We start from the raw sequence: 26,121 nt of genomic DNA, 5'->3' as shown, positions 1-26,121 counted from the left end.
CATGAAAACCTCCTTTAAAGAAATAAACCTGCTTGTTCAAGAACAAGAGTTGTACATAAGGCAAAACTTATAACTACCTACGGGCCACGTGTTGTGAGAATTATCGATCTCGTTACATTTTATGGCAAAAATTATTCACATATTTTATTTCAGTAATCACAAAAATACGTCGATTTTCGTAAGGTTAATTATACGTGTTAAATACCTACAACTACAATACAATTCAAATCACTATTATCTGCCTGAAGAAGCTCCGACAGAGTCAAGAAGAATTCATGGCATGTGTACCAGAATCATTCGATCCCAATGCAGTCCCACTACACAAAATTATCCTCAGTCTTAACATACCATTTCTACGATCTATTATAGAATCAATTTTACAAGAGTCGTACCTAACAAAGGACGTTTAACCCTGTGATAACAATCAGCAACTTAACGAATCTATCTACCACGAAATCTTAAATAAGTACAAGTCAATTTTAGATCTTAAATTTCAGAAGTTATCAAAACACTACAATTTTTTTGTCTTGGGAAACGTACATTACGTTGTGTGATATATGGCCTATAAAGCCCTATATCATGAAACATTCATGAAAAGGCACAACAATTATCCTGCTTGAATTTCAAGTGCTTTACATTACTTCAAGCTACACATGGGGACATTCAGTTAGAGAGCTTGAACGGTTCCAGAGCCATCGCCAGCTTGTGAACACCGGATAAGCACTGGGCCCAAGCGGTCTGTGCGGCCGGGAACCTCTTGATAATGAGCCATGACGAAAACAAGAACAAACAGAAGTACATAGACCAACGGATGTTCCGCAATCTGGAAATGAACCAAGGGAAAGCTTAAGGTCAATCTAGGCTAAAGTAAAGAGATCTCTGAATTTATATGAAAGAGAAAGGGGGTCGAGGAACATTTTCAAAAGTATGATTCAGAACATCAAGAAAGCTTTCATTCCTTTCACAAAAGCTAGCCACCAACAACCATCCTAAATACGACACAAGCAGCAACGAAAGATGCTAGAACGAACTATTCTATTTCTCCAGAAAAATTAACGACAAACGTGGTCTCCACCGACTAGCTGGTCGAGGAACGAGAACACCTCAAACCCAGTAGTACACTAAGACATTTACGGTATCTCTTCTCTTTATATCCAATCATCAATAAGCATATGCTCCATACTGTTAAGAAGAATTAGTTTAACATTTATGAGCTTCCTGAGTTGGTGATCATTTCCTTTATTCTCGTGACCTTCATGTTTGACTCAGGGGTGATATTGTAAGGAGAAATAGGATGTTAGTCATTCTTAAAGGTCCGAGGGTTAAGCAGAGGGTAGTAAAAGATTCGGTGTGTCTTGTTTTTTTCACAAAAATTAGTATCACTCTAAAAATTCACTTTACCCTGTATTTTGCGCATTTAGAATCTCTTGAACCTTACTTAACTAAGCCAACAGCGACTTACTCTAATAAATTCAAAGTGAAATATGTTTTTATATACTATTATAAGAGTACAAAAACTGATAGCATGTTAAGAGTCTTGCCTGCGAATGCGGCTTTGCGCAACTGGAAGATTGGCCATATCTTCTTTGAGAACAAATTTCTTGAGGCCGAGAATGAAGTGCAAAAAATAGTTGTTCCAATCCAGCTTCTGCACGTCAAAGTTGAAGGTCTGAGAACACAGATAGATCAAGGAAAATGTGAAAATAAGCTACACAAAAGTTGCATCTTACAAAAATGCATGATAGGAAGGTGCCAGCTTCAGACAACGCAATGAGTAAAACTCGCCAACATTCAGAGCACAATAGGCGATAGAAAATATCCAGTCTGCCTGGTCTTTTAAACCCTTTTTTCTCCCAGGATCTAAATATCACTTCTCTGCACTGTCTGTCATACATTCCTCATGATTTTGGAAATGAGAATTCTGTGATAAATCAAACAATATTCCGTGGTTGACATTTTTTACCACCTGGTCACCGTTAAATTTGAAAATGTATGGATACTGAATAAAGAAATAACTTTTAAGTAAAAAACCTTGCGGCTTTAGTTTACATAACAGTTTATGTCCCACAAAGTGGCTGAAAACAGTAAATAATTTGTCGTTTCCTCAAACCATGCAATGTTACATGGCTATTTCAGTTCTTTAAATTTGAACTTCATAAGTTACAGCCGAAATTTTGGATAACGCGAGCCAAATTCCACAAGGAACAAGTTTACTAACCTATCTGTCTAAGGGCTCATATCTTGGATCAGTTCATGATAGTTGTCCATTGAAAACTACAAATAAAAAACATTAGTTGAAATTCAACAAGCTCCTGTGAAATGCTACAGTTGCTTACACTTCGTTTTCGCTCACGGTGGACAAACCAGCATTTATGAGTTTAAATGTCTTTTTGGCGGGAGACGCAGTAAACTCAACACAGGGCGATCCGAAAGAGGCCAAAAACCTCCGCAACTTACTGAGTACTTCTTCTCTTAATAATCCCTGTAGAAAGTGTTAGGTTTTGTTTTCTATGTCCTAATTCACTGCAAAAATATTTTTATTTTTGACCATCACTCGTAGGGTTATCATGAATACGTCCTTCCCATGCAGGACAGCTCCCAAACTCACCCATCTCAATGAGAATAAGTTCGTGTGTCCACATTACATCGATTGTCATTATCAATCCAAATATAGATTTCAGAAATGTGATGTAAAATATAAATATAATCATTAAGTCCAATTCTACCTCCCAGCCTCTGGAAGTGAAGAAGATCAAGCTCGTGGTTGCCCTGTCCAGCTTGCCATATAACTTATTCATTCTGTTGAGATCAAAACATATCATGACATTCTCTCAACAAGCTGATCACATAAGAGTAATTTTTTTCCTTTCTTTTTTTAACCGGAGAGCCATTGAAACCAGTTTGTTTGGCAAAATTCATCTTTCTTAACCTCTGTACCTTCAGAAATTGTTTATTTCTGGCCTAGAAAGAGATTCATGTACAAAACTGATAAAACAGTAACTCGAAGCTAGTTTTGATTACAGCACCTTTGTCTTTGATGAGCCCAAATACAGGTAGAAAAACTTGGGCAAACCCTCTAACTCACTCACCTTGGTCTTTGCCCAGAACAAAAGGATCCCATGTCAGCGATGAAGGCAGGGATTTTGTAACCAATGTAGCACCAGTAGTAGTGAATCAGTCTGTAAAACAAATGAATGAACAAATTAACCAATTAATTAACAAAACAATCAATCCATGATCAGTAATTTAGTCAGTCAATCAATCAGGCTGTCAATCTCCCAAATTTCAATTAATGAATGTATTGCATCATTCTAATGATCTATTCATCGACTAAGTAATCTTTCAGTCTCAATGTCCTTCCATTAATGTCATACAACCACTCATCTGTCCAAACAATCAATCAATCAAAGTTTATTGTCTAACGTGAGGCATGGTTGCCCAATTGCCCGAGCCAGAGGCTCATGTATAAAACGGTAGACTATAAATTAACTATAATTAAAGGTACATTATAAGAAGTACTTATAAGTCAAAATAAATTCCAGCATGTAACTAACTCAACTAACACAGGCAAAAAGGAGAAGATTTGAGCTGAAGGCAAAAGCCCAAACACACGCGACAATGTCAACTGAATCAGATAAAAAAAAGTAAAAAAAATAAAAACTTTATAGGTAAAAATATATAAGTTTAGAGTATGAATAATAATTGTGAATTTGTAGGTAATTAATATTGATAGTTAAAGGAGTCTAAACATTATTTTCGGTGAAAGATATTGCAGTAGATTAATATGAATAAAAATGACAATGTATGTGTATATACAATGAAAGTCAAATACATGTATTACATTTACAGATAGGTCCTAGTGTGCTGAAATCGAAAGTCGTAAGTTTGCAACAGAAATCGCTAAGCTTAGATGCTGTTTTAATTTCTCTAGGTAAACTGTTCCAAAGGTGACTAACTTTATATGTAAAAGAATTATGATAGAATATATTATTATACCCTGGTTGCACTAGATTTACGCCTTTATTCCTTAAATTATATCTAGATTCCCGCAATTGAAAAAAGTTTTTAATATATTCTGGACCTTTCCATTTCATACATTTAAAAAGTGATACCAAGGAACTATAAAATCGCCTATGTTCTAGAGTTGTCATGTCGCTTTTAGCTAAAATTGTATTGTAGTCAACACTATTGCCGAGATTAAGCAAAGTTTTAAGTGCATACTTATTGACTGATTCCAGTTTAGAGCTCAGTGTTTTATTTATTCCAAGCAATAGCGGACTACAGTATTCCAGGTGAGGAAGTATGTAAGCCTTATAGAGCGATAGGGAGACATCTACAGGCATAAGTTTTTTGAGTCTCCTAAGGGCACCAATCTTGGCATAGACTTTTTTTATGACACTCTGTATGTGATCAGCAAATGTTAATTTGTCGTCAATTATGACCCCAAGGATTTTGTGTGAGTTAGATAATTCGACTCCAGAGTCACCAATGATAAATTGAGGGACGTAAGCAATATCTCCAATCATCATAGCTTGGGACTTTATGTTGTTGACCATAAGATAATTACGAGAAAGCCAAGACAGGAGGATGTCAATATCATGGTTCAGGGAGATTTCCAAGAAAGTGATATCGTGATGAGATCGATAAGTTGTCGTATCATCGGCATATAGACGCAAGGAAGCGATCTGGCCAGCAAAGTTTAAGTCATTCATATATATATATTAAAAAATAAGGGACCGAGAAGACTACCTTGAGGCACACCACATTGAACGGGAAGCCAATCAGAGAGTTTGCAATTATATTTAACTCTTTGCTGTCGCTCGGTCAAGTATGACTGTATGAATCTGAGGGCATCATCATTCAAACCATAAGCACGCAACTTGGCTAGGAGTAGGTTGTGACACACAGAGTCAAATGCTTTGGAAAGGTCAATGGCAATAGTTCCAGTGACTTTCTTAGAATCCAGGGCTAGTCTCCAGTCGTCAACCATTTTTAGAAGAGCAGTGCAACATGAGTGCCCACTTAAGAATCCAGACATATTGAGAGAGAAGTGAGTCTTGAAAGTATCATAGAGCTGATCATACATAACTTTCTCAAGAATCTTGGGAATGGACGACAAGATACTGATTGGTCTGTAGTTTTCCACAAGAGAGCTATCATCCTTTTTATAGACTGGAGTAACATTACTTAATTTCCATTCCTGTGGCCACGTTGAGTTAGAAAGGCTGTAATTAAGGAGCTTAGTCAGAGGCCCTTTGATTGTTGATGCAGATAGCTTAAGAATCATGAGAGAGATATTGTCAGGTCCACAAGACTTGTTTGTTTTAAGGCCAGTGAGCAATTTACCAATGTATTCCGTACTGACAGGTTGAAATGAAAAACCAAGATTTAAATTGCGCGACGAGATTGAAGTCACACCCGGATGATTTTCGAAATCTTCAACAGAATTAGTCAAAACAGCTCGATCAAGAACAGGTGAAGAGAAGTGTTCATTGAAAAGATTGGATGGATCACTTACAACTGCACCCCTATCCATTATGCATGTGCCATCGCTGTTATCTTGTCCAGAAGACGGTAGAAGAGGCTTTACCCGCTTCCAAAAATCTCCAGGAGTTGTCGTGTTAACCGAAGAGTGTAAAAAGAACCGTTTAATAGATATTCGCTTAAGTTTGGTAACTAAGTTCCTTTGTACTCTATAACTTTCCCAAGTTTCGTCATTCCGACTAAGGCGATATTTGCGGTATAGTTTGTTTCTCAGTCGAATTGCTCTTTTTATTTGGACATTGATCCACGGAAGTTGGTTTGCGTGAACCCTTTTTTTCACAAAAGGCGCATGTTTGTCTATTATGTCTTTGTAGAGCTTTGACCAGTGGTTCCAGACATCATTAATATCGTCATAAACAAAGGCACTGTCCCATGGAGCAGTAGATAAATCACAACAAAAAGAGGCTTCATTAAATTTCTTCATACTTCTGGACTCAATCGTTTGCACTTTCGATTTCGGTAGACGTAGTTTTCTCACAATGTATACAAGATCGTGATCACTTATTCCAATTTTCAGCGTGCCACTCTTTGTCCATCGCTCAGTTCGATTAACTAGGATCACATCAATTAGGGTTTCACTTGTGTTAGTAACCCTTGTTGGTTCAGTTATTGTATTCGAGAGACAATAGCGATCGCAGAAATCAGCCAAAGGATTATTCGTATTATGCAAATTCCCATCAACATGGTCCATCATATCAAAATTAAAATCTCCAATAAATACAATTTCATTCCTGATTTTTAGCATGTTTTCTGCAGCAGTAGAACAGGCAGAGATGAAGTCAGTGACTTTACACTTACTTGGAGAGCGATAAAAGGCACAAACGAAAAACCATGTATTTGTATTCCCCTTTACGTTGAGGCAAATAGATTCTACACCAGTTGGTTCAAGCTTGAGTCGTCTTCTCGCAGTTAAAGAATTGTGAATATAAGCTAATAGACCACCGGCACCCCTTTTTCTATCATTCCTGATGACACGGTAATGTGGGTTGGATAATAACTTTGTGGAAACAGACTTGTCAATCTTCGTGTCAGAGATAAAGAGAATGTCAAAACGGCATTCGTTTAGTAGATCCAAAATCTCATCTATTTTGCCAATGATACTGTTTGTGTTAAGGTGGCCAATCGAGAGATTTTTCTTGTAATAGCCTTTAATATTTTCTTTATACCATTCGACTGGGGTGGGCGATAAAGAAGAAAGCAAACTAGAGTCCCCTTCTTCTCCTTCAAGAACGCCAAAATGAGAATCTTGTGAGCTGTCGTTGAGAGATGGTAATGATGCGAAAGCACATCGATTACAAGTCCACGAAACGGGCGATGAAGCAGAGAAAGTTCGAAAATCAGCCATAGAGTTTGAACATTTAACATGCATCATATCGTGACATATCCAACAGATAAAGCGTTTATGATTTTTTGCAACTGCTTTCTCACAAACAGGACACGTTGGAGCAGTAGACCTTGCTTGCTTTCGTTTACTCACAAGTCCTGGATTTACATCGACATCACCGCAAATGATTAACAGCTCCGGTCGAAAAATCGCATTCGAATTGGAGTAATACGCTACAGGCCTAAAAAAGCCCTTGCGACGAAATTGTGTACAGGTATTAATGCAACGTCGGCAACACGATAATGAACCAAGATGGCGGCTGGCCAATTTGCTAATGCTTTTCGAAGAGTTGATATCTGTCCAGTCAGCCAGAGTTCCTAGCGTTGCAGATGGTGCAAGATCATGACTTGGTGTGATTAAAAGACATCTCCAATGCGATATTACAAGTATCACACAGATAATATTAGGAAACTTTATAACTTTCCGGGAACTATTTGAGAAACGTCTGACCGCCATGACTCCTGTACTCCAAAACCTATATAATAATATCTAATATGTAGTTCTCTCTCAATGAAAATAGCTTAGATTTAGCCCGAACTATTTACATTGAGGGCAATTTACGTTCCAAAACAATGTATGAGAACAAGAGTAAATAGTTTCTCTTGATGAGAACCATGCATGCTAATTGCATTTGACAAAACAAGACTACAGTGACTGACAAACCATGCAAGACATTATTGACTGCAACAATAATTATACAGTAAATTAATGGCTATTTTCTAAATGATAAATTTTAATGCTGAAACGCTCTCTTTCCTGAAAGAGCAAAAGTTATGTGCTGGCAACCGTTAAATTGCAAACCACTCCTGCACAAAATTGGACAACCATTCAACAAATAAAAATTTAGCTACCAGTTTTCTCGTCCAAAGAAATATGAATATTGACATACGGCACAACAAGTTTTTCAGTTTCCATGACTACCTTATGCCAGGAGCTATATACTTTGCAATAATCGAAAGATTCCGTTGAAATTTTAATTTTTTGAGTTTTTTTCTTAATTCATAAACACACTGAGATATACTTATTTTTTTCCTAAAAAACGTGGTATTTATTACACATTTTATTAAGAGGCGATGGCATTCCATAGAGCGAGGATTGACGACATATGTGACTAGACTTCTATATTTACCTTGACCCAAGTAAAATATAACACGATTTCCTCAGCCAACCGTTTGTAAGTCGGCTGTCAAACTTTGAGCGGCAATAATAAAAAAATTAAACATTGCCTAATGATAACCGCTCGGCGTCAATCCGCACTTCAAAACACAACTCAAAATCGAATCAAACTCGAATAACTCATGTAAGTTACGCGTCGTCTTAAAATAAACCTAAGCAAGAGCTGCACCCAAAGAAATGTCCTTTAACTGCACAATCTTTATCATTTCGATGCAAAATATTCATAATTATGATCAAGGATTACCGATGCGGTCAAGCAAACAATTTTTCTGTCAGTCAACCCCTGAAACACAAAGGCGCTGTTACTTAGTATGCCTTAATCCGGGCACTTATATCAGACAAGCGATAATTGAGATAATTTTCCGTTTTGGAATTGATTCACGTCTGATATTTCTTCCGAAGTAGAGGGATTATTGAAAAAAGCGTGCTCAGCAACGCGCCAAAGCTGTTTTAAACCTTGGTTACAAAAGGTTACGATTACTCTGCCGTCCGGCTCACTGCGTTGTGCTCTAAGGGAATTTGATTTCTTCTCAGATTCCTTGTTCCGCGGAAGTCTAGGTTAGCGTTGAATAGGAGAACCTCAACCTACGTGATTGTATATCGTTCAAGCTCTGTCGTCCATATAAAGCCACGATGGATCAGATCAAAACGAGGATTACTCTGTTGGTTACTGTGATGTGGATCATGTCTTTTACGGTCTGTGTGATCGCGACTAGTTTACAAGGTAAACAAATTCCTTAGCCTGCTTTATCAAGAATGCAGAAATATAAAAACCTTTTCATGTTTGCTTGCTTTCTCTCGTGCAGATGTCAAGCTGATTTGCTTCAGTTAAGAATAACTTAACATGTCGTTTATCTCTTTCACACGCAAACTGGTCAGACGATCCATTAAAGCTTCAGTAGAATTCTGACACATATGCTGACAAGGAGCCCCTGTCAGCAGCAATTTTAACTAAGCCTTGAAGCGGGAGGCCTTCAAGTACATTAAAGACAACATTTAAAGGTCAAAACACATTAGACTCTTCCCGGATATTAGTAATTAAAACTCAATGGTTGCGTGATAAGATTTACTTTAATAATTTCAGCCATTTAGATTTTAAGTAAGTCGAAAGGGATATTTATTACCTCTGACAAAATGATTCAGAGCAATTTGGATGAATTTACACGAACGCAAATAATTTTTTCATGAAGCCTTTAATTAATTCATTGTCGTTCGTCTAGAACCAAAGATCATCAAAGAACCATGTTGACATAAATAAACGAAAATAGTCAAGAGAAATTACTTCTTTGAGAAGTTATCCCATGCAGTTATGGTTGATCTGCACATTTTGAAAAAACTGCAGGAAAAAGTCAGTCTAGAAACTTGATTCCTGTGGTGTGATTTTTTCAACTAACATTGCAGACAGGTCAACGTTCGCCATGGGGCGGAGGTGCTCACTTGAACAACTTAAATTTTCTAAATACATCTTTCCTGTCACTAAGTCGAGGCGGGAAAATCTGACTAAAGCGCTTTCTAATGTTGTTTGTTACCGTGTATAACTCAGCATATTTTCATTAGTCGCGAAAATTCTGTCTTGGTCGCTCACGGGAATTAAAGGTTTAAGGACACGTTTAGGTCTGTGTTAGCAAAGAGTGGGTGCCTTTTTTATAATGTGACGATGTAGTTCGAGTAGGCAGGACCTCCTCCGTTTGGCCTGTAGCCAACGGCCTCTGTTTGGTGGAGGAGAACTGGGAAACCCTAGTGAATTAAATAAGATTTAAATTAAAGATCAAGTTGAATGATATTTGAAAATTAAATAGAGCATGAATTTAGAGAGCAATCGTCCTTTCATTCAGGATGATACCAGATTTTTTAATCAGTTTTGACGATTATTTAATGGAAAATTGGATTGGACACTTGTAAACAAGCTATTTACTCGTGTATTTAGATGTAGATCGTAGCTTATGCTGCTTACGCTTGTCTTGCTTAGCTTTTGGCGCCTTTCGCATTGTGTACCAATAAATATTTCTCACTCTGTACTTATAACTATCTGTTAAAAAGTTAAAGGTTATTTATGATAAAGACACAAAAAAAGTTTAGATAACATTACCATCTCTTTTATTCCTTATCAGTATCATTATCTTCGCCATCTGCGTCAGCTTCAACATTGCCGCCAACTCCTACAACACCAATAGTATTACTACCGACATCACCTGCAGCGTCAGGATCACCTCAACCATCTGTGTTAGGGTCAACATCACAACTAGCGGCATCAAAACCAATGTCCTCATCCTCAGCCGAAACATCGACATCACCACCAGCATCACCGTCAGCGGCACAAATAAAAGTAGCATTACTACCGACATCACCAGCAGCGTCAGGATCACCTCAACCATCAGGGTCAGCGACAAGATCACCTCTAGCGGCATCAACACCAATGTCCTCATCCTCAGCCGAAGCATCGAAATCAGCGGCACAAACATCTATAGCATTACTACCGACATCACCAGCAACGTCAGGATCACCTCAACCATCAGGGTCAGCAACAACATCACCGCTAGTGGAATCAACACTATTCTCATCATCACCTGAACCTTCAGCATTGGCATCAGCCAAGGCATCGAAATCAGTGGCACAAACATCTATAGTATTACTATTGACATCACCAGCAACGTCAGGATCACCTGAACAATCAGGGTCAGCGACAACATCACCCTTAGCGGCATCAACACTACTCACATCATCACTTGAACCATTAGCATTGGCATCAACATCTCCATCACCAACACCATCACCATCATCAAAGTCGGATTTACCACAATCGCAATCAACGCAACTAGCACCATCATCAACGGGACCACCAGAATCACCATCAGCGTCACTATCGCCAACACTAGTTGCATCAGGGTCATCATCATCAGAACAAGGGTCGCAATCGATATCATCATTAGCATCAAACCAATCAAAAAAACTGACTCCATCACCGCCATCTCCATCACTTCCACAGTCATCATCAGTACTGCAACCGTCATCATCGTCACCACCAGTATCACGAATCCAGTCAACACAATCTTTACCTGTAACATTACCTTCCTCGTCGAAAGTATCGACAGGTTCGACAAAACAAACTGTATCGACGACAACAAAAGCAGTTACAAGCACAGTGTCTACGTCACCGACGTCGCAACCACCTACCACATCGTCAAAAGGTAACAGTGAATAAGTAGACCATCCATACTTTGATCTGTTGAAAACTATCCACACCTCATGTTTACAGCACGATATTCATGCTATAGATCTACTGTATAACATACATAGTTCAGTTCTGTGGTACAACATCTACACTTCAGATCTGTTGTATGACATCTACACTTTAAATCTGTGGTATAATCATAGCGCTATTTGCTGCTTTAGTTTATACTAACATCCGTCATTATGTCACGGGACTTGAGGGTCACTCCTGACCATTTGACACATGACCTCTGCACATGATTGCTATGGGGTAATCATGTACCATTGGTCATCTGACTCTTTACGTGAAACGTGCTTAAAATAACCCGCAAGAACAGCCATTACTAATCAAATTTGTTTCTTTCATTTGTACTATGACTACAATAGAAGGCGCTAAGAAATTCGATGGAAGAGGCAAAGTGATGGAGCCCTGGGACAACGAATATGCAGATAACAGTTCCGATAAGTACAAAGACCTTAAGAGCAGGCTTGAAACCCATTTAGGAAGAATTCTCGAAAAGAAATACGGACAGAATTTACTTGATCTTGAGGTGGAAAACTTCCATAAGGGGAGTATAATTTTCGACTTCACAGTTTTCCTTACATCTACGACGGATGTTAATGCCGATAGCCTGAAGGAGGCAATAGAGAAAGATGAAGGGGACTCAAATTTCACTATTTCCGTTGAAAGTGTAAGGCAGGTCGCTGGTCCCACACCAACAGTAACGTCGCAATCATCCACTACATCGTCAAAAGGTAAGATAGTGAATAAGCAGACCATCCATACTTCATTTGTAGAAAACCATTCGCATCTCATGTTTGCAGCACGATATTCATACTATAGATCTGATGTATAACATTAACAGTTCAGTTCTGAGGTATAACATCTACATTCAAGGCCTATTTGTTCAAAGACCTGGCAACTCTACCCAACAGATGAACTGCAACCCAACAGATAAATGTTAGCAAAACGTCCTGTGCAATCCACCGGATAGAGATTTATTCGGTGGATAGCGTTATCTACCCTTCGAACATCTGGGGCCAGATTTTTTCGTAGAACATCCACGCTCTAGATCTGTGGTATACCATCCATATTTCAGATCTGTAGTATAACATCCACGGTTCAGATCTGTAATTTAACATCTATACTTCGGATCTGTAGTATAACGTCTATACTTCAGATCTGGGGTATAACGTCTATCCTTCAGATCTGTGGTATAACATCTATACTTCAGATCTGTAGTATAAGATCTATACTTCGGATTTGTGGTATAACATCTAAACTCCAGATCTGTGGTATAACATCTATATTTCAGATCTGTGGTATAACATCTATCCTTCAGATCTGTGATATGACATCTAGACTTCAGATCTGTGGTATAACATCTATACTTCAGATCTGTGGTAGAACATCTACACTTTAGATGTGTAGTATAACATCCATGCTTCAAATATGTGGTATAACATTTATGTTTAATATCTGTGGTATAACATCAATACTTTAGATCTGTAGTATAATATTTATATTTCAGATCTGTGGGATAATATCCACTCTTCAAATCTGTGGTATAACACCCGCACCTCAGATCTGTGGTAGAACATCCATTCTTCAGATCAGTGGTGTAACATGTATATTTCAGATTTGTTGTATTACATCTATACGTAAGATCTGTGGTTTAATCATAGTGGGTCTTCAACGCTATCCACTGTTGTAGTTTATACTAACACCCCTTTATACGTCACGGAACTTTAGGGTCACTCCTAAACATGACTTCTTCACATCATTGCGTAGGGGTAATCATGTCAGTAGCAGTCTATCATTGGTTATCTGACACTTTTCGTGAAATGTTCTCGAAATTACCCGTACGTTCAGCCGTTACTAATAAAATTTGTTTCTTTCATTTGTACTATGACTGCAATAGAAGGCACTAAGAAATTCGATGGAAGAGGCAAAATGGAGGAGCCTAGGGACAACGAATATGCAAATAGCAATTCCCTTAAGTACAAACACATTAAGAGCAGGTCTGAAACCCATTGAAAAGAAATTCTCGAAAAGAAATACGAACCGAATTTACTTGATCTTGAGGTGAAAAACTTCCATATGGGGAGTACAATTTTCGACTTCACAGTTTTCCTTACAACCACGAATGATGTTAATGCCGACACTTTGAAGGAGGTAATAGAGAAAGATGAAGAAGGCTCAAATTTCACGGTATCCGTTGAAAGTGTAAGGTAGGTCGCTGGTCCTACACTAACGACAACTTCTCCGAGTGAGCAACCTGAGGCGACATCCTTTGTAAAGGCGTGGATTGCGGTTGTGATCACACTTGGAATTATAATTCTGGTTTTGCTTGCTTTGCTGCTGTGTTTAATCGTGAGTAACGACTAGTCCTATAAAAGGTTTCTCTCTAGTAAACAGGGTAATAATAGAAGCTTTAAGTAAGATTTGGTGCTTCCCATATCAATGAGGGGAAGATCGTAATTATAATCGTCAATCAAAGAGAAGAAGCACTTTCAGAAGGGGTCAATGAACACTAAAACTGGAGAGAGGTCACAATACCAGCTATAAGCGCGAATAAACGCGAGAAGCAAGTCACGTTAGTTTCATTGATCGAGAAGGCGGCACGAATATAAAAACAAATCAAAAAATGGATATAGAATCCAACCAGTGCCATCACGAATTTCTATTGTCACTCAGTTGAAAATTGCTCCATTCAGATTTAATCAAGGGTCGCAATAGTTAGTATGATTAGAACACACAGCTGTTATTCAATCACTTCTGACCGATTCTGAACACTGTTCTTTGGGAAAACTTCAGTCTCCCCAGCCTAGGAGTTACAATCAAAAAGGACTTACAGTTCTATATTAGTGGACTCTATGTAATTTCAGTTGAAGTGCATTTCGTGCCGAAACTAATTTCTTTGTATTTCCTCACAAAGCTTCAAAACAGAAGATTGAAAAATTGTTGGAAGGCGACAAAGGCGTCAATTCTGCGCAATGACAACGATCCTTTTGCACAGCCCCGTATGTACAGCATCGATTCCAAAGATATGTACTTGCTATCTGGTTTATCGGATGGAACACGAGCAAAAAGTCATGGCTTAGCGGTGGGTTTTTACTTTCACCGTTGTTTAGTTGTAGTGACCTTTATTATTGTTTGTGCAGCCTTAACAATTAAGCCTCATTGTTAACTTTCCCTCTAGAAATCCGATTTAAACTTCACTTTCTCTGAGCACCTTGGTCGCTCCATCTTGGCCTTTCTCATCACGGGTTTGTATTGAATTTTTATCTACTCTCACGATATTTTTTTGGCCGCTTTCCATGGATTATGAGAGATATTTCCTCGATGCTTTATTGTGGGAAACGAAGGAAATCTTTACATAAGGTAGATGAAAAGACGTATATTACATAGAGAAAATGCAGAAAGAGGTAAAATGTAAATGTATTGGTGATTTTTTCTGATTTTTCTCTTCAGCTTCTCACCTATTGCCTTGCTTTGTTTTCGTTACACAGACATTTAGTGCGGAGAATGAAGGTTATAATGGCCCGGAAAAGGACGATGAGAAAGCAGAGCCACAAAGCGATGAGCCTTTGCAAGCCGACATGAAAAGTGATGTTTCCGAAAAGGAAGACAAAGATGAAGAGAATGTCCAGTTCTTACCTGCAATTGGTTTTTTATTAGTGAAACAGCTGAGGCAAAAATGTTATTGTCTTTTTATCGATTTAACTACAAGGGATAAACAATGAAGAAATGAGTGCTCAATCATAACCATTAACGTCGAACAGTGACGTAAGTGTGACAGACTAGATAGAAAGAACAGTTACCTATTTTTCGAAATACTGACGCATGTAGCACTGGATGTAGATAACAGTCTTAGTTAATAGCCGTCATTCTGTTTTAAAGTAATGAATGTGGCCTTTCGCACGTTTTTTTATGTTTTCCATCCAATATGTAATGGTAATAGGACTGAGTGGAGTCCAATTCGGTCTGTAATCATACGAAAAAAATGTGATTTTTGGCTAAAATTATAACTTAAAATGTAATTGGCTTATTGAACTGTCCGATATCAAATTGGCAAGTGAATTAATGGCATCAAACCAATCACAATCGAGGAAATTGTAGTTTTTTTGTTATTTAATAAGAGCTTTTTTCTTTTAAAGGTAATTGGTAATAAGAACTTCTTTTTTTCAAAGATTGTTGGTAATAAGAGCCTTTTTTTTCCGAAGGTAATTGGCAATTTTCAATTATGGCTCGAGTCTTTCCGTGACACACGCCTGGAATATGATAACGTAACTATTTGTTCTAAGTGACACTTATTTATTTACTCTTTTAAGTTCACACTCTATTTTTTAAATCGAAGAGACAACTATTTCTTTCTAAGCATTGGTTACCACGTAACCAGCATTACGCGGTCAGTTTTCAATTGTGTTTGTTCTCTTAACAGTAATTTGAAAACCCTCGGAGAGTCGATGACCTTTAAGTCGACTTTAAATGCCTACTGATTAGGCAATATGTGATACAGTTGTTGAGACTTGAAAACCTCCTTTACAGAAATAAACCTGTTTGTTCTAGAACAAGAGTTGAACATAAGGCAAAACTTAACTACGTACGGGCCACGTGTTGTGAGAATTATCGATCTCGTTACATTTTATGGCAAAAATAATTCATATATCTTATTTCAGTAATCACAAAAATACGTCGATTTTCGTAATGTTAATTATACGTGTTAAATACCTACAACTACAATACAATTACAATTCAAATCACTATTATCTTCCTGAAAAAGCCCCGTCAGAGTCAAGAGGAATTCATGACATGTGTACCAGAATCATTCCATCCCAATGCAGTCCCACTACACAAAATTATCCTCAGTCTTAACATACCATTTCTAAGATCTATTGTAGAATCAATTTTACAAGAGTCGTACCTAGCAAAGGACGTTTAGCCCCGTGATAACAATCAGCAACTTAACGAATCTATCTACCACGAAATCTTAAATAAGTACAAGTCAATTTTAGATTTTAAATTTCAGAAGTTACCTAAACACTACAATTTTTTTGTCTCGGGGAAACGTACATTACGTTGTGCGATATATGGCCTACAAAGCCCTATATCATGAAACATTCATGGAAAGGCACAACAATTATCCTGCTTGAATTTCAAGTGCTTTACATTACTTCAAGCTACACGTGGGGACATTCAGTTAGAGAGCTTGAACGGTTCCAGAGCCATCGCCAGCTTGTGAACACCGGATAAGCACTGGGCCCAAGCGGTTTGTGCGGCCGGAAACCTCTTGATAATGAGCCATGACGAAAACAGGAACAAACAGAAGTACATGGACCAACGGATGTTCCGCAATCTGGAAATGAACCAAGGGAAAGCTTAAGGTCAATCTAGGCTAAAGTAAAAAGATCTCTGAATTTATATGAAAGAGAAAGGGGGTCGAGGAACATTTTCAAAAGTATGATTCAGAACAACAAGAAAGCTTTCATTCCTTTCACAAAAGCAAGCCACCAACAACCATCCTAAATACGACACAAGTAGCAACGAAAGATGCTAGAACGAACTATTCTATTTCTCCTGAAAAATCAACGACAAACGTGGTCTCCACCGAGTAGCTGGTCGAGGAACGAGAAAACCTCAAACCCAGTACTACACCAAGACATTTTCGGTATCTCTTCTCTTTATATCCAATCATCAATATGCATATTCTCCTTACTGTTTCTCCATACATTTCCTAAGGTTCTGACAAGAAGATTTGGTTTAACATTTATGAGCTTCCTGAGTTGGTGATCATTTCCATTATTCTCGTGACCTTCATGCTTGACTCAGGGGTGATATTGTAAGGAGAAATTGGATGTTAGTCATTCTTAGGAGTCCAAGTGTTAAGCAGAGGGTAGTAAAAGACTCAGCGCGTCTTGTTTTCTGCATGTGCATTCATTAAAATTTCACAAAAATTGGTATCACTCTAAAAATTCATTTTACCCTGTATTTTGCGCATTTAAAATCTCTTTACCCTCACCTAAATAAACCAACAGCGACTTACTCTAATAAATTCAAAGTGAAATACGTTTTTATATACTATTATAAGAGTACAAAAAAACTGATAGCATGTTAAGAGTCTTGCCTGCGAATGCGGCTTTGCGCAACTGGAAGATTGGCCATATCTTCTTTGAGAACAAATTTCTTGAGGCCGAGAATGAAGTGCAAAAAATAGTTGTTCCAATCCAGCTTCTGCACGTCAAAGTTGAAGGTCTGAGAACACAGATAGATCAAGGAAAATGTGAAAATAAGCTACACAAAAGTTGCATCTTACAAAAATGCGTGATATAAAAGGGCAATAAGTAAAACTCGCCAACATTCAGAGCACAATAGGCAATAGAAAATATCCAGTCTGCCTGGTCTTTTAAACCCTTTTTTCTCCCAGGATCTAAATATCACTTCTCTGCACTGTCTGCCATACACTCCTCATGATTTTGAAAATGAGAATTCTGTGATAAATCAAACAATATTCCCTGGTTGACATTTTTTACCACCTGTTCACTTTTAAATTTGAAAATTTATGGATACTGTATAAAGAAATAACTGTTTTAAAGTATAAAACCTTACGGCTTTAGTTTACATAACAGTTTATGTCCCACAAAGTGCCTGAAAAAAGTAAATAATTTGTCGTTTCCTCTAACCATACAATGTTACATGGCTATTTCAGTTCTTTAAATTTGAACTTCATAAGCCTTACAGCCAAAATTTTGGATAACACGAACCAAATTGCACAAGGAACAAGTTTACTAACCTCTCTGTCTTGAGGGCTCATATCCTGGATCAGTCCATGATAGTTGTCCATTGAAAACTACAAGTAAAAAACATAAGTTATAATTCAACAAGCTCCTTTGTCCTGCTACAGTTGCTTACACTTCGTTTGCACTCATGGTTGACAGACCAGCATTTCACTAGTTTAAATGTCCTTTTGGCGGGAGACTCAGTAAACTCAACTCAGGGCGATCCGACAGAGGTCACAACCTCTGCAACTTACTGAGTAGTTTTTCTCTTAATAATCACTCTAGGAAGTGTTAGGTTTTGTTTTTTTACGGCCTAATTCACTGTAAAAGTATTTTTATCTTTGACCATCACTCGTAGGGTACCATGAATACGTTCTTCTCATGCAGGACGGCTGCCTGCCTCCACCATCCCTCTAGGCACCAGCTCCCAAACTCACCCATCTCAATGAGAATACGTTCATGTGTCCACATTACATCGATTGTCATTATCAATCCGAACATAGATTTAAGGAACATGTTGTAAAATGTAAATACAATCATAAAGTCCAATTCTACCTCCCAGCCTCTGGAAGTGAAGAAGATCAAGCTCTTGGTTGCCCTGTCCAGCTTGCCATATAACTTATTCATTCTGTTAAGATCAAAACATATCATAACATTCTCTGAACAAGCAGATCACATTAGTGTAGTTTTTTTTCTTTTTTTTAAACTGAAGAGCCATTGAAACCATCTTGTCTGGCAAAATTCATCTTTCCTATTCTCTGTACCTTCAAAAATTGTTAATTTCTGGCTTAGAAAAAGATTCATGCACAAAACTGATGAAACATTACTTCAAAGGTAGTTTTGATTACAGCACCTTTGTCTTTGATGAGCCCAAATACATGTAAAAAAACTTGGGCAAAACACTCCAACTCACTCACCTTGGTCTTTGCCCAGAACAAAAGGATCCCATGTCAGCAATGAAGGCAGGGATTTTGTGACCAATATAGCACCAGTAGTAGTGGATCAGTCTGTAAAATAACATGAATAAACAAATTAATCAATTAATTAACAAAAAAATCAATCTATCAATCAGTAAGTTAGTCAGTCAATCAATCAGGCTGTCAATCTCCCAAATTTCAATTAATGAATGTATTGCATCATTCTGATGATCTATTCATCGACTAAGTAATCTTTCAGTCTGTCAAAGTCCTTCCATTAATGTCATACAACCACTCATCTGTCCAAACAAGACTACAATGACTGACAAACCATGCTAGACAATATTGATTGCAATAATAATTATACAGTAAATCAATGGCTTTTTTCTAAATGATAAATTTCAACTTGATACCTTCTTTGCTCAAAAGCAAAGTTCGGTCTCCTGAATACTCCTTCAAATGGATAATTCTGGAAATGCTTACTAACCATGGTACCTGTCAGTAAATATAATTTAAATAATGTATAATTATTATAAGTACATAATGGCCAGAAGAAGACAGCAGGTCATGAAAAGCAAAGCCATAAAAATAAGTAATTTAATTCAAGACAGGAAAAAACAAGATTAACAGAAAATTACTTCACAACATTTCAAGCTATATACAGAATGATTCAATTGACAGATTCAAATAAACTTACACAAATTGCCCCAAGTGCATCCATTCAACGTGCCTGTGGTTAGATGGTAGACCGGAATACTTGAATGACTACAAGGAAACAAGACTGATTACAATTCTGTGCAAGTAACAATTGCATTTAAGGCAGTTTATGGTACTTCATCCTGCACATGTCACTAAATCAAAGTTGCTTGTACAGTATTTTTAGACCTGAGCCAGGAAAACTGGACTATCCCTTCTAACTAAATAAAGCCAGAGTAACCTTCATTAGAAAATAAAAGGCATTTTAAGTTTCCTCTCATAGTCTCATCACTTGGATGACCTCTTTTTTTATTTTTCTAGTTTCTGTTTCTCATGACCTTTTAGATGGTAATCTAAAAAAAGTAGCTCAAAAGTAAGATGAGACTTCACTCTTTGCATTTCTTTTAAAACCACCCCTTCATTTGCTTGACTCAATTTTTCATATCAAATGTGGGGCAGCGCTTTAATGGAAATGGGTTAATCTGCTCTGTTGATCAGGCCCTCATGACTCTTCAAAGATTTCAGTCATCTATACCTCTATCCTGTCACACCTTCATTACTTTCATTAATTTGGAACTCTCTTCCTGTTTCAGTCACTCGTTCATCAAAGCTTCTTAGCTTTAAGATGAAAATGCTAGAGTTTTTACTTATATAATCACTGAATTGGCCAGCTGCACATTTGCAGCACTTTTTCTTTACTTGATTTATTATTACAAGTGAGGCGGCTCTCCCATAAGCCTGGTGGCTTCCTGGGTCTCCTTGCCTTCTAGCTATTAACGCTGTAAATAAATTTTGTAAAATGAAAATAAGGCAAATAAAAGATGATGATTATGATGATGATGATTACAGTATGAACATGAATGCTTATCTACATGTATTGGAAACATAGAAATAGAGCTACCAACACTTCCTTTGTACCTATGCAGCAAAAATAAGACATTCAACTACCTTTTGGCAACTCTGTGCCAAGCAATGGCAAGCAACATATTGGCTGAGTAGTCAACAGGAATAATATCTGCAATGGCATTCCAATCTCCGATCATTGACCGCAGCATTCCTTTTCCAGCCTACAAGTAAAACACATTTTATTTACAACTATACCTGAAAAAGAAAAAAAGGCCTTTGTCTCTATCCATGGAATCTTACCAGTCCTTCACTCAGCTACTACAAGTTCAACAAAATCTAAATGTTTCAAAGATGAGAAAATTACTACCAAACTTGCCACCATTTATGTTGATTATCTGTAGAGATGTTCCATTTTTTCACTTTGCAAGTACATAAAAATGTATAGTGATTGATTTTACAAATACAAGATAAAAAAAGAAACACAAGTCTGAGGATAGGAAATTGTGTAACGATAAACTATCACTGTCCTGACATAGGGAAGTGATCATTTGAATTGTTTGCACCCTTTGATTGTAGTTCAAAAAAAGATTGATACCCTCTAAATATGATATACAGAAACATGCCTTTGGGTGAAAGAACAGTATGACCTTTGTGTCCTTAAAATTCTAGATTTATGGCATTGCACACTGAGTAGCAGCATGAGCAGAAAGTACATTGTACATAAAATGAAGGAAAAGAAATCAAAAGCAACAACTCACAGCAACAAAAAGACCACTAGGCCCGTTGAAATTGTCCACCCAACCCTGAAAAAAAAATTTACCATCAAATGCAGGGATTTTTTTGCTGCTGGAGAAATTGTAAATCATTATAATATAAGGGGAATTACACTATCTATACAGTTTCCAGATCTCTGACACACACAAACACTGCCGCAACAACTGAATTTGCAAATCAAAATATCCTTTAATTATTTATTGATTCATTAAAGTAAGTTATTGAGGGTATGTCTGACCTGTTTCAGAATGTCTGCAAGAACATATCAGCAAATTAATCTTTTAAATGACCAGCACAAAGTAATGTGTGTTTGCATGTAGTGCAAGTACTTGACAGAAGTTTTTATTAGGTGGTTAACAGAAAAGCATGACACAACTCACTTCCAAGGGTTCTTTCCAAGCTGCACCAATGATTGAAGGCCTGAAAATTGCTATTGGGATGTTGTCAGCCTCTTGAAGTAAGACATGCTCAGCCAGACTTTTGGTGAAAGTGTATGTGTTGGGTCGCTTGCCAATCAAATGTGGTGTTAGAGAATTCACCATGTCATCATTCATCCAGCTGATCACAATAAAAAAGATTGCATCCAAAGAATTACTTTTGCAAGAGCCTAGCACAAGAACATAACCTAAAGAGGTAATTATGAATATCTTTGTTCAGCATGCATGTGTTTGTGTGGAGGAAACATCTTTGAATATACATCATATGCTACATGAATAATGTACATAGAAATCTTTGTCACTTTGTTACCCAATAGATGAGGAAAGCTTGTCAGGGTCTACTGAAGGAGGGTATATCCTTTCATCAATGACTTCCCTGTCACAGTTAGCATATGCTGTGGAAACATGAACCAAGACCTGAAGAAAAAATTATGGAAAATGTAAATAAGAGATATTTGTATATAGTATTACATGTATGTTATGTATTATTAATTCAAATTGATGCAAACTTTACAATTAGACCTCCCCCCTAGTAGATAAATAAAAGATTAAAATTGCGCTTGATCTAAATTCATCTGAAGTTAGTTCTAACAGGATTCTTGATAAGCAAATCTGAAATTTAAAGAGAAACTTTTTAATATTCTTTTGGTAAGGAGAGGAAGGTGTAACAGGGTCAATTTATTAGGCCAAAAGTATGTGAACAACATGGCTATAGGAGTCTTCAAAAGAACTAATACACATAATATTACTCTACTATCTACATAAATCAAATCATTTAAACTCTTTTGCTGCCTTGTTCTTAATCAAACAAGTTTCTCATCTTCCAATTAAAACCCCCAGGTTTGGATCAGACAAAATAACCCACACACATTACTGAAAGATGTAAAATATTGTGTATTCTAAAAAAATAAAAATAAAAAAATAAAAAAGAAACATTAGCTACTTTTTTTTTATTGTTTTGACTGTAACCTAACATTTGAGAATTTAGTCTCATTCTAGTTTCCTTGCTTTGATTTTCCCTGCTATCAATTCTGAAGAACACTGCCCACCTGAAAAATCTAAAAATTCTCACCTCAAGACGTTTCATCCCACGGCACAACCCAATGACATTTTGAGTTCCATATAAATTCAAAGTCATTGCATCCCTATGGAAAGATATCAGGGGCACTTATATACAGACTGCAAAATTGAAAAGGGGATTAAATTCGAGTTCTTAACAATGCAGCATGTTTAAGTACTATAACTGGAATAAAAATAAGATGAAAATGAAAAATGTGAGCTTGGCTTGGTTGTTTCGGTAACTAAATTCAATTCCTGATGCTTACTTCAGATCTTCATCAAATCTGACTGTTGCCGCAGAGTGGAATACAATTTCAACATTTTCTTGAAGTGTTCTCCAATCCTCATCTGACATTCCAAGTTTATCTTCAGCAATGTCCCCCTTGATGGGTACAAGTTTGCTTCTCCAGTCACCACCCATGTCTCTTACTCTGTTATAGAGCTATAAACGAGATATAAATTTACAATTTGTTACTGACCTAACTAAAAATTTTTACTCTAATTAAACATACTGCATATATCAATACAGAATTGTAACAATTGATTGTTACATAACCAGGTGTTTTTTGGCTTCAGGAGATTTGAGGATTACCACGCAAATATCAAGAATTTCCCAGCTAAAACTAATGGCCTCAAAGTAGAGAATCCTCTCTTTTATCTATTTACTATCCTCTTTCAACAGAACTTCATCTCTACATAACAGATACATAGTTACATAATAGTTACAGAGCTAATTAAATCACAGTTTCTATCCATAAAATGAGATCAAAAACAGCCATAATTAGGAAAAGCCGTTGCAGCATCTGAAAATGATCAGTACTGTAAATCGCAATTACAATATAACTGTGTGGTGAGCAAGTGTCTCAAGTGGTGAAAAGAGTGAGCAGTTTTTCCATTAAAAGTTTATCAGCATTTAACTTTTGATGATAGTTCTGAACTGAATCTCTTATGAGAATCAACTTTAAAGTTAATGACATCAGAAATATAGTAAAAAAAAGAAGAGTCATAAGAAAAACCTACCATTCCATCTAACAAGTCATCAATTCTCTGTTGGGGGCTAACACCACGTCGGCTTCTTGCCAGAAGATAAATCTTTTTCACATGAGGACATGCCCTTAAAAGTTTTTCTATCACGACTTTACCAAGAAATCCAGTAGCCCCAGTAATAAATACTGTTTTCTGTGCGTAAAAGTCACTTATAGACAACAGATCCTTTGCTTCTGACATTCTGGCTTCAAAGTGTTTGGCACCAGCTCAGACTTGTTCACAGCACAACCTCTTCTCTGATAATACTCCCTCCAGACACTGCAAACAATTTATAACACAAGAATCATATAAATCGGTATTGAGGGTGAAAATTGAGTGTTTATAAACACAATGTCTTGTTGAAATGTGGTATCCAACTGAGAGTGGGGCAGAGGTTCTAATAACCAGGAAAGTTCCACGTCTGGTTTTAAAATGTGTTTTTTCTTGTCCTCACAAACTGAATCTTGAGATGAAAAGAGCAGGGGCTTTAAGCTTTGAGCTCTGATACAATAAAAATTGATTGTAAAACACAATCACTACTAAATAAAAACTTTTTCCTGCTCTGAATTAAAGATTACATAATACAGTATCTTATATAGCTAGATGACTACATACATGTTTATATCACTCATCAGTCAACAATTTAGGGCACAATATTTTAGAGTCTCATGCAAAAATGCTATCAATCTGATACAGGACCAGATTGAAAAGATAAATAATCTCAAGGCAGCCTTTAAATGAAGTAGTTCTAAATGGTTGGTAAGAAAATGCCTATTCTTAAACTAAAATATAAAACTATTCAAGTTACATGAGAAATTGAAGACAGAGACTGAAAGCCACACAGACAATAATGTCTTGGTAAAGAAAGCAATAGCATGTAGCTAACATGTGCTGCTAACAACAGGACACCAGTGAAGACCACAACAATTACTTAATCACTGAAAATAACGTACAGTTTTCAACAAATTATTTTCTATATCATCAAAAAAATTAAATTTTCTTAAGAGAGTGCTGAAAATAGGCTTTATGTGAAATAATACAGTGTAGGCAGTCTCTTTTCCTATTATGATCACAACCAGAGGGTTAAAGTCACAACAATTACATAATAATCACTTCTTTTGTCTGAACCACCTCCTGTAACATTTAACACTCATTTGACCTTTACATTTGCATGTGACAGCTAGTGGGAATGAATGTGATGTAGACATGTAACCAGGACAAAGTCCTAGCTTTAGGAAAATGTTCATTGTCTTCAAAAATAGCTCAACACTTCGTAAAATTGACACCAGATGTAATGAGCTAACCTTTTAAAAAAAATTAAGACTCATTTTCAAAGTGGAATCCCTGTGCTGGAAAAAGATAACCCTCTCCTGACAACAACCACAGCTTACCAGCTCCTTCTCAATTAATACTTCACTGAACAGGATTAGTACTGTATCAACAAATGAGACTCTTATATTGAAATTATCACGTCTTCATTAAATCCAGCTACAAATTATGAAAATAGAAAAGAGTTCAATTGTTTTCCTTTTGTTTTCAGAGTAAACTGAGAAAGCGGCGAAGCGTTTCCCTCGATATATCACCGACATTCTGCAAGAATGCGGATGTGTTTTTTTAACAGCGACATGTACAAGCTTGACCAAGCGAGTCACGATAGGATTAACAGTACAAAAAAAGAGAGAATTCAGTAAAATTAAATAACAGTTGGAACGTTTAATAAAGCCAAAAGTAGCCCTCGAAACAAGTTTCAGCACGTAGAGAAGCATTGCTGGAGGTATTGTAGCGGTGTAAAACAAGTCCTGCTAACGAACCGATAATTACGAACCGTTGCGATAAGATTATTACAGCTTCAAGTTTTTCACAAATACATGTAGCTACAGTCTGAGTAACTAAGCGGGCTATTTAGCGGCTTTGGAGGTGCAGTGGTCTCAAGATATAACAAATTCAATAGAGTTAAAAAGACTTTATCATTCACATGTGGCTAGTTGTTTCTCAATATGGATGATTTTATCTCACCTGCACGCATGGGCTAATTCATCCGATACGCTGGCTTTCAAAGCCTCCGTTCCTCATACAACTATACCTTTAGGCCCGAAATTAGGGAAAGCTGCGATAACTTACTATTGGGAATAACTCGGTTCAACCGAAAAAACTTTGAAAAGTTGAAAACTGCCTGACCCCTCGACACGACTTCTGCAAAAGCTTAACCCACTTCAGCACTTCAGGACAACAAGTAAGAAATAATGCGCCGCCTCATTGTATCGAGCCAGCG

The 26,121-nt window shown here is 37.0% G+C and overlaps 3 protein-coding genes across 4 annotated transcripts; 1 reads left to right on the top strand and 2 right to left on the bottom strand.

Moving 5' to 3' along the window:
- Positions 1–21: 21 nt before the first annotated feature.
- Positions 22–8,811, bottom strand: LOC131778914 (fatty acyl-CoA reductase 2-like). Its single transcript, XM_066171487.1, has 5 exons — positions 8,694–8,811; positions 3,090–3,179; positions 2,727–2,799; positions 1,542–1,669; positions 22–823 (listed from the first exon to the last, which is right to left on the bottom strand). Exons 2-5 carry the CDS (start codon positions 3,119–3,121, stop codon positions 664–666), a joined length of 393 nt encoding a protein of 130 aa, XP_066027584.1. The 5' UTR covers positions 3,122–3,179; positions 8,694–8,811; the 3' UTR covers positions 22–663.
- Positions 8,449–15,892, top strand: LOC131778875 (uncharacterized). Of its 2 annotated transcripts, XM_066171477.1 has the most exons (6): positions 8,449–8,828; positions 10,216–11,292; positions 11,702–12,070; positions 13,237–14,421; positions 14,518–14,584; positions 14,828–15,892. In XM_066171477.1, exons 1-4 carry the CDS (start codon positions 8,738–8,740, stop codon positions 13,350–13,352), a joined length of 1,653 nt encoding a protein of 550 aa, XP_066027574.1. In that variant the 5' UTR covers positions 8,449–8,737; the 3' UTR covers positions 13,353–14,421; positions 14,518–14,584; positions 14,828–15,892. The 2 variants fall into 2 exon arrangements, with proteins under 2 accessions (XP_066027574.1, XP_066027575.1); XM_066171478.1 differs by lacking the exon at positions 14,518–14,584.
- Positions 15,432–26,094, bottom strand: LOC131778877 (fatty acyl-CoA reductase 1-like). Its single transcript, XM_059095356.2, has 15 exons — positions 25,866–26,094; positions 23,844–24,128; positions 23,090–23,265; positions 22,837–22,909; positions 22,075–22,181; positions 21,708–21,885; positions 21,312–21,356; positions 20,656–20,774; positions 19,709–19,776; positions 19,425–19,506; positions 19,012–19,101; positions 18,650–18,722; positions 18,109–18,165; positions 17,443–17,570; positions 15,432–16,674 (listed from the first exon to the last, which is right to left on the bottom strand). Exons 2-15 carry the CDS (start codon positions 24,048–24,050, stop codon positions 16,515–16,517), a joined length of 1,563 nt encoding a protein of 520 aa, XP_058951339.2. The 5' UTR covers positions 24,051–24,128; positions 25,866–26,094; the 3' UTR covers positions 15,432–16,514.
- Positions 26,095–26,121: the final 27 nt, after the last annotated feature.

The sequence above is a fragment of the Pocillopora verrucosa genome, chromosome 8 (assembly GCF_036669915.1).
Source record: "Pocillopora verrucosa isolate sample1 chromosome 8, ASM3666991v2, whole genome shotgun sequence".
Classification (NCBI taxonomy): Eukaryota; Metazoa; Cnidaria; class Anthozoa; order Scleractinia; family Pocilloporidae; genus Pocillopora; species Pocillopora verrucosa.
This window is presented reverse-complemented; position numbering and strand designations above follow the sequence as displayed.